This window comes from Aphelocoma coerulescens, chromosome 3 (genome assembly GCF_041296385.1).
Source record: "Aphelocoma coerulescens isolate FSJ_1873_10779 chromosome 3, UR_Acoe_1.0, whole genome shotgun sequence".
Classification (NCBI taxonomy): Eukaryota; Metazoa; Chordata; class Aves; order Passeriformes; family Corvidae; genus Aphelocoma; species Aphelocoma coerulescens.
The window spans coordinates 125433070-125448283 of NC_091016.1; the positions used below are offsets into that span (position 1 = coordinate 125433070).

A 15214-nucleotide genomic window follows, 5' to 3' on the forward strand; every position below is an offset into this window, starting at 1 on the left:
TTGGCACAGCAGTGAGGGCTCCTGGAGCACTGGAACAGCCAGCCCGGCTTCCCATCCAGGGCAGGGCCTGGGGTGCAGAACATGGGTTGGAAGAGCTCCCACAAAAACGCTGGCAAAGGCCCTCTCCAAGCAGAGACCCCAAAGGAGACCTCACAGCCCCAAGCCGGGTGTTCCCCACCCACGAGGGCTCTGCGTAGGGACGGGGCAGCCTCGGACCCGCCGCTGCACTTCCCAGCATCCTGCCCTTGGAAAACGCCCCCGGCAGCTTCGGAAAAGGCAGGAGGAACAGCTCTACCCCCAGCCAAACCAGTCCTGGAGGCCCGAAGGTTTGGGGGGACTCATCCCACCTCCTCCAGGGGCAGCCAGGGCTGGCCTCACTCCCACCGGAGCCAGAGGGAATTCAAGGGGCCCAGGAAGTCACCACTGCAAGTTTATAAAAGCTTTTATTTGCTCTTGGTACGACCAAGAATGGGACAGTGATCTTTTATACAATTTGATACAGTAAGTGGTACAAAAGAATGTGTTTTAAATAAAAAGCCAGAGTGGAGTAGCAAAAATATTAAAAGATTAAGTAAAAAATTGTCGGCATGGGAATTAATCCAAGATCTTGATGCTGTTTTATTCCACCGTCCGAGTCCGAGGGCACGAAGCGCCCGGCGACCCTGGCGTGTGACACGGCCGTGGGACAGAGCCAAGCTCAGGTTTGGTTTAGCAGGACCAATTTCATCGTTTAACACTTTTATTTTTGTGACAAAAGAGCAGCGCTGAGCTCCCTCCGCGGGCGGGGCCGGGGGCACAGAGGGGCTGCTGACACCTCCCGCTGCCCTTCTCTACTCCACAGGGCTGGGCTGGGGTTCCAAGAAGAGGTTTCACAAGCAGTTAGTTTGGAACTAGCAGGGAGTTTAGATACCAGCAGACATCAAGTTACTGCAAACTCCTCCGACATGATCATTATTATTATTATTATTTTTAGGGGGTTTTTATCTGTTTCAGCATCGGCACCGACTCGTGCTGCTCCCTCCTCCCGGCCCCGCCCCGCCTGAGCCCGCGGGTGCAGCTCGAGCTTGGACAGGAACAGAAATAGACCCGATAGAAACAGCTCAGATTTATTGACCGGGGAGGGACGAGGGGGCGGCGGCGGCAGCGAGTGGCACCAGCGAGTGGCCTGGGCTCTACCTGTGCCTGCGACGAGCACAGCGTCTACAAAGGGCTTACACACAGGGAGCCGAGCCCCTGCAAGCAAATAAAAAGCTCACGTTTAAAACAAGGATTATACAAAAAAACCCTTGATGTAGATTTCGCCATTTTTTTTTTCCCTTTTTGATCACGTTAGAAAGTGCAGATTTAACCAAAAGTGGCCGGACTCTGTACAACGCTGAGCCCGACCCCACCAGCCACTCGCCTGGGAAGGGTTAACACACACAGGGACAAATGCCAAATACAGAGGGACAGGGAGACACCTCGGTGAGTCCCCCCACACGGGAAGGAGCCGCTCCGGACGAGGAGTTCCATGTTAAAACACCGTCATTTCATTAAAATTCACTCAGCGTTAGCGGCTGCGGCGAGGGCGGAGCGGGGCCGGTCCCGGTGCCAACCCCGCGGAGCGAGGCGCGGCCGGGCGGGATTCACCGCCGGGGATCCACGCGAGGCTCCCGCGGGGCGAGCGCTCGCCACCGGGCCCGGCGGCCCTGGGCCCCTCCCGCAGCAGGACGGGGCCAGCACGGCCGGGGGCCAGCGGCAGGAGCGGGCAGGAGAGCTGGAAAGGCCGCTCCGTCCCGGGGGGAGCGGCCCGGCCGGGATCGCCCGCCGGGATCCGGGGCGGGGCTGGCCCGGCACGGCCGGCGCGGCTGCGGACACTGGGAAGCGGAAAGTTTCCAGGGAGGTAATAAATTAAAACTGCCCACTGGCTGGTTTGTTTCCTTTCCTTCCCTTTCCATCCAGTTCCGCTCGGCCTTGGCCCGGCCCCGCAGCCCTCGGAGCGGCCGGCGGGGACAGAAGCTGGGAGCTCGCGTTAATGAACTGCTGTCAGTTTGGGAATCCAGGTTATATTCATACACAGAAAGTAGACAACCACATCACCCTCCATAGAAACTAGTGCATGCAAATAACTCTTCCATAGGGACAGGCCGGGGCTATGCGGGAGGAGGGAATCACTAGTGACGGACAGGGCTAGGGGGGTTAGTAGGAATCTCAACATTTTTACCTCGGAAGCTAAATCAGTGCTTTGTATTAAATTTTTGGCAAACACACCGCGTTGCCATCCTTTCCATTAACACATCACACCATGGAGAAATGCAAATCAAAGCAGCATGCAGGCAAAAAAATAAAAAAAAAAAGGAAAGAGCGGCAAAGTGAGAAAAAAAATGGCAGCAGGAAGAGTTGGGAACGGCGGGGTCGCCAAGAGAAGACACAGCAGGTTACATGGAGTTTGCTTTTGTTTGCACCACCCTTTGTCCTCGATGCATGACACCAACGTTACAGAAAGCAACCACTACAGAGGTCAGGACTCAATGGCACGGGGGGATGGGATGTCTCCTGCACATGCTTCCACCAGAAAAGAGAAAAGAAAGTGAAAATAAAAGTTCCTTTTTCCACATAAGGCACAGGACAAAGAAACCCCACTCACGGACTCAAGGCGAAAATGAGTTTTTCCTGGCTCTTGCTGATGCATCTAGAGAATATGGTGACTCAAGCACATGATCCATGACAGAAAATTCCACTGTTGTACAAAATCAATTGTTAATTCTAACCTTTATTCTTATACAATTTGCAGAAGAGACTTGAGTATGATTGCTCTGGGGTTTAATGGCAGGAGGGACGGGACTATAATACAACCCAAACGTAGTGGTGAGTTGAGCAGGGACATGGAAATGAAGTCACGGAGATGAATTTCCTATACATGTGTTGAGAAAACTGGAGTAGGCAAAGCTGTCCTAGCCGGAAAACCAAGGGGAGGCAGGAGCTCGTTAAGATGAGGAACAAAAACATTGGTTTCAGGTTAAAAAACGGGCAGAGTGGTTTGTTTTGCAGCGAGAAAAAAGGGGCGGTGGATGGCGATTGGTGAGAGAGGAGAAGGTTCAGCAGCACTTGCTCTTCCAGCCCGTCACCCCACCGCCACTGCTGATATCTACATTTTCACTGTTGGGCTCTTTTACAGGGGTCTGCAAGGAAACAAGTGAACACAGTTAGATGGCTCCAGGAGATCGCCAGGAAAACGCTCAGAGCCGGAGAGACAGCGGCTCGCGAGGACTGACACCAGCAGACGGAACTGGGAACCAGCTGCGCACAAAGAGCTCCACGGGATGCAGGGCATCCTCCCCCCACTCCAGCACAAATGTGCAAAACCAATTCAAGGGTTTCTTTTATTTGGTTTGTTTTAAATCAACAACTGGAAAGCTGGGAGAAAACCCAGTGCTTGAACTGGGACCACCCCAAAGTCAGCTGGGGCTGTTTCAGGTCCTGCACAGAGCCGACGCTGGGTTTGGTGCAGTAAGGAAATCCCAGCCTACAAACACCACCAGCTGAACTCAGATTATGTGAACTCATGACCTCCAAACCCCAGTTTTTATGGATAAACTGGGCTTATTCCCAGCCTCTGCTCCCTGCTCCTGGGACAGCGAGGCAGAGGACACACAGGCTCCTCCTTGTCACAGGACGGAACTCGGTGACACCAAAGCCAAACCCACTGAGTGGGTTTGATCCAACACCAACATCCACTTCCAGCTGGTTGGAAACGAACCTAAACCCTCAACATACTTCAGTCTCCACATTCCTTTTTTAACTCTCTTTGAAACAGCCTTGCAAAAGAACCCCCAGGATAATTAGGCCAAAAATGAAGATTTAAGGCCCAAAGGTTGGTATGGTTTGTAGCCTGACCTCCTGTTCACCAAAGGCCAGGGGGTTTCACCCCATCTCTCACACAAAGCTTGACAAAAGCAGATTAAGAAATGTCTGAGGACATCAGTGACAACTGGGTGACATTATCCACAGCATTCACACGGGAGAGAGGAGGAAGACAAGGATGAGACAGGCTCAGGATGGGGTTCACTTGTGTAGGAGCAGCAGCACAAATGCCAGGGTTGGCCAATCCATGTGTCTGGAGCTCCACAGAGTTTCCATTACTTGCTCCTAGGCAGGAATGGTCCAGCACAGGGGTTCCTGTGCACACTGAGCCCTTGGCCATGAGATGCATCTGACGGGAATGGCCTCGGAGCCATGCACGGATCCAGCCCAGCCCAGTCCTGGAACACCACAGTGGCACCCATGGGAAGCTGATGCATCTTCTACTCATGAAACATGTCAGGGGCACAGGTACAGCAGCACCCAGCAGCTCTGGGCACAGAGGGGTCTGGTACAGGCCATGGACACAACCTGGGCTGGCAGCAGGCCCAGGGCAGTGCCCGTCCCCTGTGCTGGCACTGCTGGGGCACCTCCAGTGCTGGGGGCAGCTCTGGGCCCCTCCTGACAGGAGAGACCCTGAGGGGCTGGAGCGTGTCCAGGGAAGGGAACGGAGCTGGGAAGGGGCTGGAGCCCCAGGAGCGGCTGAGGGAGCTGGGAAAGGGGCTCAGCCTGGAGCAAAGGAGGCTCCGGGGGGACCTTGTGGCTCTGCACAAGTCCCTGACAGGAGGGGACAGCCGGGGGGGTCGGGCTCTGCTCCCAGGGAACAGGGACAGGAGGAGAGGGAATGGCCTCAAGCTGTGCCAGGAGGGTTTAGACTGGATATAGGGAACAATTTCTTCCTGGAAAGGTTGTCCAGCCCTGGCACAGCTGCCCATCCCTGGAGGGATTAAAAGCCCCATGGGTGTGGCACTTGGCGACAGGGGTCAGTGGTGGCCCTGGCAGTGCTGGGGGATGGTTGGAACTCTGCTCTCACAGGGCTTTTCCAACCTCACTGATTCCATGGCTCCATGGCACATTGCACCTTTCAGGAAGGGGAGCCAACACCAGATGAATCAGTGCAAGGAAATGCCATGCTGGGAACTGATTCCTGGGAGCACGGCTGGGAGGGGCAGAGCTCATTCCTGTCCCACCCACCACGCCTGAGCTCTTCCCAACAGCCCCCACGAGCTGCCAGTGCATGGACAGAGACGGTGGCAGGAAAGGACAATTCTCTCCCTGCCAGTGGAAATGGTTTAACTCCAGCACATGCACACAACAGTGAGTGTAAGGGCCAAACAAGCAGGAGCTTCAGCTCCTTGGCTTCCTCCCTGTAGGCAGCACCCCCACAACAACAAAACATCAAACAAGCTTCAGAAGTTGAGCCCTGCTCCTTCAGGGGCTCCTTTGCCTCAGCACAGCAAAGTCAAACACTGCAACAACTCAGGTGAACACCAAAACAATGAGAGGTGGAATTTCAGGATATTTGTTCCACAGGAATGCTGGGAGCACCTACCTTTCGAAGAATGTCTTCTGCTAATGTGAGGAATGCCTTCTCAATGTTTATATTTGCTTTCGCACTAGTTTCGAAAAACCTAATACCGTGCTCCCTGGCAATCTGCACAAACAGAGAGAGGGAGGTTAGAGACCCTGGGGATATGCCAGCAGTGCCACCACCACTTTGGGATCAGCACCATTTATACAGCAGGGAATACTGGATTGGACACAGCCCAGGGGTGCCCAGGTGGGCAAGAGGCCACTGGCCCCGGGGCTGTGCCAGCTCTGGGCTGGCAGCAGGGCCAGGGCAGTGCCCGTCCCCTGTGCTGGCACTGCTGGGGCACCTCCAGTGCTGGGGGCAGCTCTGGGCCCCTCCTGACAGGAGAGACCCTGAGGGGCTGGAGCGTGTCCAGGGAAGGGAACGGAGCTGGGAAGGGGCTGGAGCCCCAGGAGCGGCTGAGGGAGCTGGGAAAGGGGCTCAGCCTGGAGCAAAGGAGGCTCCGGGGGGACCTTGTGGCTCTGCACAAGTCCCTGACAGGAGGGGACAGCCGGGGGGGTCGGGCTCTGCTCCCAGGGAACAGGGACAGGAGGAGAGGGAACGGCCTCAAGCTGGGCCAGGGCAGGCTCAGGGTGGACAGCAGCAGGAATTTCTGCATGGAAAGGGTGCTCAGGCCTTGGCAGGGGCTGCCCAGGGAGGTTTGGAGTGCCCATCCCTGGAGGTGTCCAAGGAAGGGCTGGAGGTGGCACTCAGAGCTCTGGGCTGGGGACAAGGTGGGCATCAGGCACAGCTTGGACTGGATGCTCTGGGAGCTCTTTCCCAAACTCATTCTGGGGTTTTCTGACTCAGCCCCAACAGGCACCAGCAGCCCCAGCCAGGTGAAGTGGCTCAGAGGAAGATTCAGAACTTCACAATTCAGAAAAATTAAAATGTACTAAATAATCCCAGGTCTGTGTCTGGACGTGAGAGGATGGACACCACACAGTGTCACATGGTGAGGAACTTCAGGGATGTCTGGGAATTTTGAGTTACCAAAGGAAGCAGGAACTGCAGCTGAACTCATCCCATTCATGGCAGTTTCTGAGAAAACACTGCCAGGACTTAGAACCCATCAGCAAATCCAGCTCCTGTGGTCATTCCCTGGCACATCCCACTGGGGCATCCCAACCCCCTGGAGCAGGCAGAAGTCTAGGCAGTGATTTGCTGACTTGGATAAAAAGTTTTTGTTTGACACTCACCTGTTCACCTTTTGCTTTAGGGACAACTCTTTTATCTTCCATGTCACACTTGTTTCCTAACAGCATCCTCTCCACATCCTCGTTGGCATGCTGGAAGGACACAGGGACAGGGTTACAGGGCTCCACATCTCCCCCACCACACCCCAAATATCTGCTTCACTTCGATGTGGCCAGGCCACCACGTGCAGCTGGAATTTGGGGACATCTACAGCTACCCACAACAGAGCTTCTGCACTGCAGTGGCAGAGGAACAAGCTGTTAATTAACCCCAGCCTCCTAATGACTTCCTAGAGCTGGTTAATGGTTTTCTCCTTCCCACTTTGCCACTGCACAATGTGAGGGATGAACCAGGGGAGAAAGGGGGACTGGGGAGGAAAACAGGGCAGGACCCGAAGAGAGAAATGAGGGAGAGAAGGGAAACAGAAGCCAGAGAGTGGAGCAGGGTCTCCAAAGGGACAGGGAGGGGAGGGCTCGGTGTTTCCTGCATGGTGTCGGGGCAGGAGGATGCAGTGTCAGCCTGGGCAGGGATGAGGAATCCCACATTCAGCCCATTCCCTGCAGCACAGGCCTCTCTGGAGGGGGAATATGGATCACTTATCATCAGGTCCCACCTCACCAGAGGCTGGCCAGTGTGATGCCAGGCTCCAAGTACTGAAGGAGGATCCAGGAACTCCAGGCCTGTCAGACTGACCTCAGAGCCGGGGAAAGTCCTGGAGCAGATCACCTGGAGTGTGATCACACGGCACATGCAGGACAAGCAGGAGATCAGGCCCAGCCAGCCTGGCTTTGTGACAGGTCCTGCTTGACCAGCCTGACCTCCTTCTGTGACAGGGTGACCTCCTTAATGGATGAGGGAAAGGCTGTGGATGCATCTGCCTGGGCTCTGATGAAGCCTTCGGCACCGTTTCCCATGGCATTCTCCTGGAGAAAGCAGCAGCTCCTGGCTTGGACAGGGACACCCTGCTGGGATAAACCCAGGCCCAGGGAGAGCTGGGATGCAGCACATCCAGCTGGGAATGGGCACCAGTGGGCTCAGGGCTGGGTCAGTCCTGCTCAGCACCTTCACGGATGATCTGGGCACGGGGATCGAGGGCAGCACCCTCGGCCAGCTCATGGACAGCCCCACTGGGGTGGGATGTGGATCTGCTGGAGGCAGGAAGCCCTGCAGAGGGATCAGGACAGGCTGGATCCATGGGCTGGGCCAGTGGGGTGAGGCTCAACAAGGCCAAGTGCTGGGTCCTGCACCGGGGTCACACCAACCCCCTGGAATGTTCCAGGCTGGGACAGAGGGGCTGGAAAGCTGCCAGGCAGGAAAGGACCTGGGAAAAATTCATTCCCCAACTGCCCAGGGCAGGGGTGGACTCCCCATCCCTGGAGGGATTTAAAAGCCCTGTGGATGTGGCACTTGGGGACAGGGGGCAGTGGTGGCCTTGGCAGCGCTGGGGAATGGTTGGACTCTATGACCTCCAAGGGATTTTCCAATCTCAATGACTCCGTGATTCCTGCAGAGACACTCCATTACTGAGCTTCCCCCACAACAAAAAAGCCTCCTAAGGTCCCTTTCACAGCCACAGCCCCCGAGCAGCCTCCACAATGCACCCAAAACCAGCTGCCCAGTTTGTGTGGCACAGATTGAGAACATGAGGGTGCCAAAAGCACTTCTCAGCCCCGATGGGACCAATGACATCCATCACTCACCTGGACACCTCAGAGTTTTTTAACAAAGCAACCGCAGAATCCAAAGGCCTCCCTTTCAAGTTTAGTTTCAACTCATTGCTGAGTCTCTTCCTGTGCTGCCTTATCCCCCTCTCCTGTTCCCACCACACTGGGCACTTTTCCATAAACATGATCGTGTCCCACTTTTCATGCTGGGAAATTCAAATCCCAACCTCCCATTTTTGCTGTGCCTCAGTGTTCCACTGAGCAGTGCCTGACAGCCCTCACCTGTGCTCAGCTCAGGGCCATCTCCGTGCTTTCCAGGAAAATCCAAACATCTATTCCACGTGGGAACAGCGTAACAAAGCCAAGAACTACCAGTTGTGCTGCTCTCTTGCCATCTCAGAACTCCTGGAGGATGAACTCTTGGGGATGCAAGCACTTAATGCTTCCACATCACTTTCTTCTGCTTCACTTGACCTTGCCTGAAATTTTCCAGCCTCCCTATCCTGGTTCTCCTCTGCCAAGGGCAACAATCAGCCACCCAAACACACTCCCAGCAGCAGGATCCAAGCTACCTGCACCAGCCATGAGAAACCTCCAAATATTTCATGACATGACTGTGAGGGACTGGAGATGGTGATGTTTAATTACCTTTGAGCATTTCCCCACTCACACTCAGGAAACAGCTACTATGAGTAGTAACACACAGTGTAGCTGCTCTGCAGCTCCTGGCTGTGCTGCCCCTCTGCCCTCGCTGTGGGGTGTGAGCTGCTCCCAAACGTGCCCTTCCCAGTTCCCAGTGTGCTCCCCACTTCCCACCCTCCTCCAGCACAGGCACAGTTTGCTCATGTACACAGTGGGTACTTCAGGACACCACAGGCTCCTGTTTAATGTCACAACCCTCCTGGCACAGCTGATGCCAGAGCTGAGGGGACACAGGACACCCAAGGTCCCCAGGCCGGGGCAGAGCTGAGCTCTGGGGATCCTTTGGGTCACCACAAGCGCTCAGGTTTGGGATGTGTCACTCACCTCGTCGATGTTCCTGAGCCACTTGCTGATGTTCTCGAAGCTCTTGGCGTTGGTGATGTCGTACACCAGCATGATGCCCATGGCCCCTCGGTAGTAGGAGGTGGTGATGGTGTGGAACCGCTCCTGCCCCGCCGTGTCCCTGTGGGAAACACCACGGCCCCGTCACAGACCGGCTCCGAGGGAAGCAGCGGGGTGGATCCACCAGGCACCTGTGTGTGCTCCCTGCGCCTCTCCCAAGGGATGCACGAGCTTCTCCAGGAGCCTGGAACTGTCCCGTCACCACCACCCCCACGATGGCCCACAGGCTCCCTTTCCATGCCAGCAGCCACAGAGACAATCACTCAACACTCTCTGGAACTCAGACTTAACACTCAGAGGAATTTTGTTCTCAATTTTATGAAGATTTACCTTGATCTTACAAATGTATATTCTTGACATTTTTGATCAAAGCCTATGGGATATCAGCTGAGCTGTGCTGTGCTGTTAAATGTTGGTGAATGTAAGCAATATGCTGGAAACTGATCACAAAACATCAATGACAGCCTGGATTTTCCCATCTCCTTCTGGGATCTTTGGTGGGATGGCTGAGATGTGGTTAAACAAACCTGCATGGCAGTAAGGTGGGAATTAGCTGTATATTGAGAATTAACTGAGAATTAATTTGAGAACCATAAATGAAAAATTAACTGCACATTCTGCAATGTCTTTCAGAAGCCATAAACCCAAGAGATTGTAGCTTTACAGACAGTTTTCACTGACACTGTTCATGTAAGAGGAACATACAGCTCTTGGAGACCACAGAGATGCTCTGAGAGCAGGAGCCCCTCTGCTCTGGAGCCAGGTTGGGAGAGCTGGGAATGTTCACCTAGAGAAGAGAAGGACCCCGGGAGAGCTCAGAGCCCCTTGCAGGGCCTAAAGGGGCTCCAGGAGAGCTGGAGAGGGACTGGGGACAAGGCATGGAGGGACAGGACACAGGGAATGGCTTCCCAGTGCCAGAGGGCAGGGTTAGATGGGATATTGGGAAGGAATTGTTCCCTGGGAGGGTGGGCAGGCCCTGGCACAGGGTGCCCAGAGCAGCTGGGGCTGCCCCTGGATCCCTGGCAGTGCCCAAGGCCAGGCTGGACACTGGGGCTTGGAGCAGCCTGGGACAGTGGGAGGTGTCCCTGCCCATGGCAGGGGTGGCACTGGATGGGCTTTGAGGTCCCTTCCAACTCAAACCAGTCTGGGATTCAGTGATTCTATGACAAGGGAGAATCAAAGGTGTTTCCAAATTTAAACAGGTCTAAATCAAGGTTACACACTCCACAACACCCTCCAGAAAGGCCCAGTGTCCCTCTGAGCTCCTGGCTCACAATCCAGTACCCTGAGAAAGGTGATGGAGTTTAACTCATTTCCCTCTCAGGCATTGCAGAGGTCCCAGCAAAGCCCTGGCAGGGCCTGGCCACCCCCAGGCACCGAGTGCGGTGAAATCCTGGCTGTCCCCAGCACTGCCACCTGCAGCAGAACCAACACTGGCCACAGCTGCCACCTCAGCTGTTTTACACCTCTGATTTCTGGCAAGGATCAGTTGGAAATGGGGAGTAAATGAAAGCCTCAAGATCCAAAGATGCCAAGGAGGAAGAGTTCCTGAGAAGCAGGGGAAAAGCTCTGTGAATTTCCTTCTCCAGAGCGCTGCCGGCTCCGTTTGGCTCAGCCCCCGAGGGCTGCTCCAGCACCCTCAGCAGCTGATCTCCATCTGCCCCTGGAGCTGCTGACACCAGGACAAGAGCAAGGAGCAGAGGAGAAGGAACTGGGCAGGTCCCAAACCCAAGCACCCTCTGCCGGGGATGCCCTGACAGGCCTGGATCACTGGCTGTGGCCTTGGGAGGTAACTGACTCCATTCCCAGCTCCACAAACCATCCAGGGATCCCCACACTGTTCCTGAAAATGCCAGATGTGCTGCTGGAAACCCTCCACAGCCTGCACCCACTGGCCAAAGGGCTCGGGTACAGCCTCAGCTCCCACTGCCTCTGGACTCCTCGATTTGCCCATGTCTCAGAAAAACCTGGGACACTCCAGCTGGAGCCTCAGCAGCCCCACACTGAGGCATTCCTGTTCACTGATCCCACACCCTGGCCTCATGATGAGCAGACTGCTCTGACACTCGAGGACTGATGTCCCACACTGAACTTCAGCACTTGGCACTTGGCTGCACTGAATTTCACAGGACTTTTCCCAGTGACATTTCTCCAGCTGGCTGAGAGCAGCTGGAATCATAACCCACTCCTCAATAGGATTTAAACTCTACAGCTTCACCTTTTCCAGCTCATCTTCAACACAAGACCCACAGTCTATCCCCTTATCCCAGCTGTTAACTCTTCCCTGAGGGTGGGCAGGCCCTGGCACAGGGTGCCCAGAGCAGCTGGGGCTGCCCCTGGATCCCTGGCAGTGCCCAAGGCCAGGCTGGATGGGGTTTGGAGCCACCTGAGACAGTGGAAGGTGTCCCTGCCCATGGCAGGGGTGGGAATAGGGTGGGATTTAAGGTCCCTTCCAACCCCAACCATTCTGGGATTCTATGAAGTAATTTGGGGGACTTAATACTTTAATTGATGTTTTTCCCAGCATATCCCAGAGAGAGAGGGACCCTTTCCTTCCCTCAGAACAAACTCCTGCAAAATATCTCCACAGATCTCCACTCACACCCTCATTATTTTCTCTCCCCCGAGTTCTGTACCCACTTGCCTCACCTTCCCCCAGGTTACTCCCTCCCACTCTTTGCTCCTACCAAGCAGGACAGTGCTGGAAAAGCCCTACCAACCCCACCAGACATTCGGGATCTGTGATTCCTCCCTCCTGCCACAGCCAACAGCTGTCACAGGAACAATTCTGAGTGGTTTTACACAACTTGGCATTGGCAATACGGAGCTGCTACTCGCTGCTTGTCACATCCTACAACTGACTCGCCTGGTTAACTCCTCCACTGTTTTTTCTGGCAGCTGGAGCTCGGCTAATGGAAGGGAAGAAAGCTGGGGAGGGAAGAAGCAAAGAACCTGGAGTGTTTCCCTTTTTTTTTTAAACATAAATACTATAGCTGCCCTTTCCCCTTGTTAATGGATTCCCCATTCATTATTCAGAGATAACTCTTAATGGATGGGAGATTAGAGCTGGCTGAGGCAAACAGAGGAAATGAGTTATGGTTCTCCGAGTGCCCACGAGTGCTGGATCCACCCTGGGCAAATGGCAGGAGACAGTCGGAGCACGCGGCTCCTGTTTGCTGCCCCGGCTCCACATCCCTTTGTTCAAACCTCTGGGAGGTGGGAAAAGCTCCAAAGCTCTGGGTGTAGCACAAATGTGTGGAAGCTGGCTTGTTCTCCCAGCTCACATTAGTGTGGGCAAGGATTATTGAAACAGCCAAGGAAAATGAAGCACGGCAGGAAAGGGAGAGCTCGGATGTTCAGCTTTGTGAAGACAAAGGAGGTTGTCCTGTGGGACTGGGGAAAGGAGATGATCAAGGAAAGTGAAAAATCTATTTGAATTATTCTCATGCCAACATTAAAATATGCATAAGCTGTATCATATTAGAGGTTTAACCTGGAGAGAAAAGAATTTCTGGGACAGCTTTCCAGCTGACCTGGCAGAGACTAAAGAAACCTTAAAATGGAATATGATTTATTGATGAAAGATTGACACGGCTGCAGCAAGAAGAGATTAGATCTGATGATTTGCGAGCATCCTCCCAGTCCACGTGGCTCAAAATGAAGGTCCTACACATGTTAAACCAAGTAATTCGTAACAAAATAATCCCAAGAATTTTATTACTGTCCCACTGTTTCCTGTTACATTTGCAGAACTGTGCAGCCCAGTGTGGCATCAGAGACCGGGGAACAGCAGGAGCTGCAGCAACCGGGCCGAGGACTTCCCGTCCCAAAGGGAAAAGTGCCCCTGTCCAGCCCATGGGTCAACACTCCTGCTGGGATAAACCCAGGCCCAGGGAGAGCTGGGATGCAGCACATCCAGCTGCGAATGGGCACCAGTGGGCTCAGGGCGGGGTCAGTCCTGCTCAGCACCTTCACGGATGATCTGGACAAGGGCACTGAGGGTATCCTCAGCCAGCTCACAGACTGAGAGGATCTGCTGGAGGGCTCTGCACAGGGATCTGGACAGGCTGGATCCTGTCCAGACAGGAAAGGGTGGTCAGGCCTTGGCAGGGGCTGCCCAGGGAGGTTTGGAGTGCCCATCCCTGGAGGTGTCCAAGGAAGGCCTGGACGTGGCACTCAGGGCTGGGGACAAGGTGGGCATTGGGCACAGCTTGGACTCCATGGGCTCGAGGGCTTTTCCAGCCTCAGTGATCCTGGGATTCTGTGCTCTGTAAGGTACCTCAGGACTGGCAAATTTCAGCTTTTCTGAACAATACTCAGCCAGGAAAAAAAAAATCCGTAACGAGAGAATTATCCAGCTGTTTTACAGCACTGACATGCCAGAGGAACATCTTCCACCTCGAGTCTCAAAAGCCCTCAGCAAACAGAATTAACTTCTAGACATTCCTAGGGTAATTGCAGAATTAATGAGGCTGATGGCACCCGGGGAGTGGAGCTGTGTGCAGCTCTGGCTGGTCACCAGCACGCTCACTGAATGCCAGAACCTGCACACCACAGGGAATTTCCACACCTGGAATGACTCGGGACGGCTACACCACATTGCTGCCACCTGCACAGTCATTCCACAACAGGGGATTATTTCTGACACCAGCCCATTGCTGAATTACCCAAGACCCTGAGGACGCCTCTCTGGCCATGTAAATGCATTGCCAGCAGAGATGCACTGAGAGAAAAATGTTATTTTATAGTCCTCCACACAGTTAGGAGCTGCACACTAAAAACACAAAGCTGTTCCTAAAATTTGGAATCAGTCAGGAAGACTGTAGGAAAACAGGATGACACACAAATGTCATTAAAGACAGGAGAGTTGGAGGAGCAGCTAAGTAGGAAAAAAAGAAACAGTAACATTCCTCTGAGCCTGTAGTTTGCCTGGGCAGGCCAGAGGTTTTCCAGCTTCCATTTCCCAGTGGTTAAGGAATTCTGGAACCAGGGATCCCCTCTGTGGATTTGAGTCCAAATCAGACTGTTCCTTCGTGAAATCCCTTGTGAACCCCTCCATGGACACCTGCAGCTACCACTACATCCCATGAGGAGTTTCCCAGCAAAACTGGTGCTTTCCACGTGCCACTTTCCAGCCTCAGGCCAGAACTGATGTTCTGGTGTTGGAAACAGCAATGAGTTCTGTCAGACCCTCCCTACCTGTTCAGGATATCCAGGATTTTAAAGATGTGCTCTGATATCCTAAAGAACCCTCATCTTTCCAGCAGTTCTTCCTAAGATGGTCCCTTTCTCCCCAGGCAGTGCTGATCAAACCTGTGTTCCGTGGGATTGACACACGCACTTCCTGCCCACGCCATCAGGGAAATCCCATTTCATTTCTCAGTGGCTGCATTATGTTAATGAGTTCTGGGAACTCGAGGATGCCAAAGCCTTTTGGTTTCCATTTCAAAGCAACTCTACCTGAGCTCCTGAATGTGTGATATCACACTAATTTTTTAGCTTTATTACCCTCTCCCTTTGAAGTCCTTCAGCGTTTTCCCAAAGCCAGCACCATCTTTTCCTGGATCTCTCACTCTGGTCCTTCATTCTTTCTCTGCACCATGACAGTATTAATATTCTTCCAGACATTCAGCACTGTAAACCCCTCCAGGTCCCACCCTCTGTAAGTGTTTCCACTCCCACACGTGTATTAATTCCTTTCTCCCAGATCCTGCAGTAGGCCATCACTGGTGACTGTCCCAGCAGCAATTCTCCCAAAGACGGGTTGGACAATAACCCGGACAAGAAGATCCTCAGTTCCTGGACGTGTTTCCACCCAGAATCTGACACCCAGTGGTCC

The 15214-nt window shown here is 53.9% G+C and overlaps 1 protein-coding gene across 1 annotated transcript in view; it reads right to left on the minus strand.

Moving 5' to 3' along the window:
* Positions 1–424: 424 nt before the first annotated feature.
* RAB10 (RAB10, member RAS oncogene family) overlaps positions 425–15214 on the minus strand; it is a 43413-nt gene continuing 28623 nt past the window's right edge. The window contains exons 3-6 of the mRNA XM_069011922.1: positions 9298–9436; positions 6610–6699; positions 5393–5494; positions 425–3161 (exon numbers count right to left, since the gene is read on the minus strand). Coding sequence (XP_068868023.1) covers positions 3078–3161; positions 5393–5494; positions 6610–6699; positions 9298–9436 — 415 coding nt within the window. The 3' untranslated portion in view covers positions 425–3077. The remainder of the gene's footprint in view (positions 3162–5392; positions 5495–6609; positions 6700–9297; positions 9437–15214) is intronic.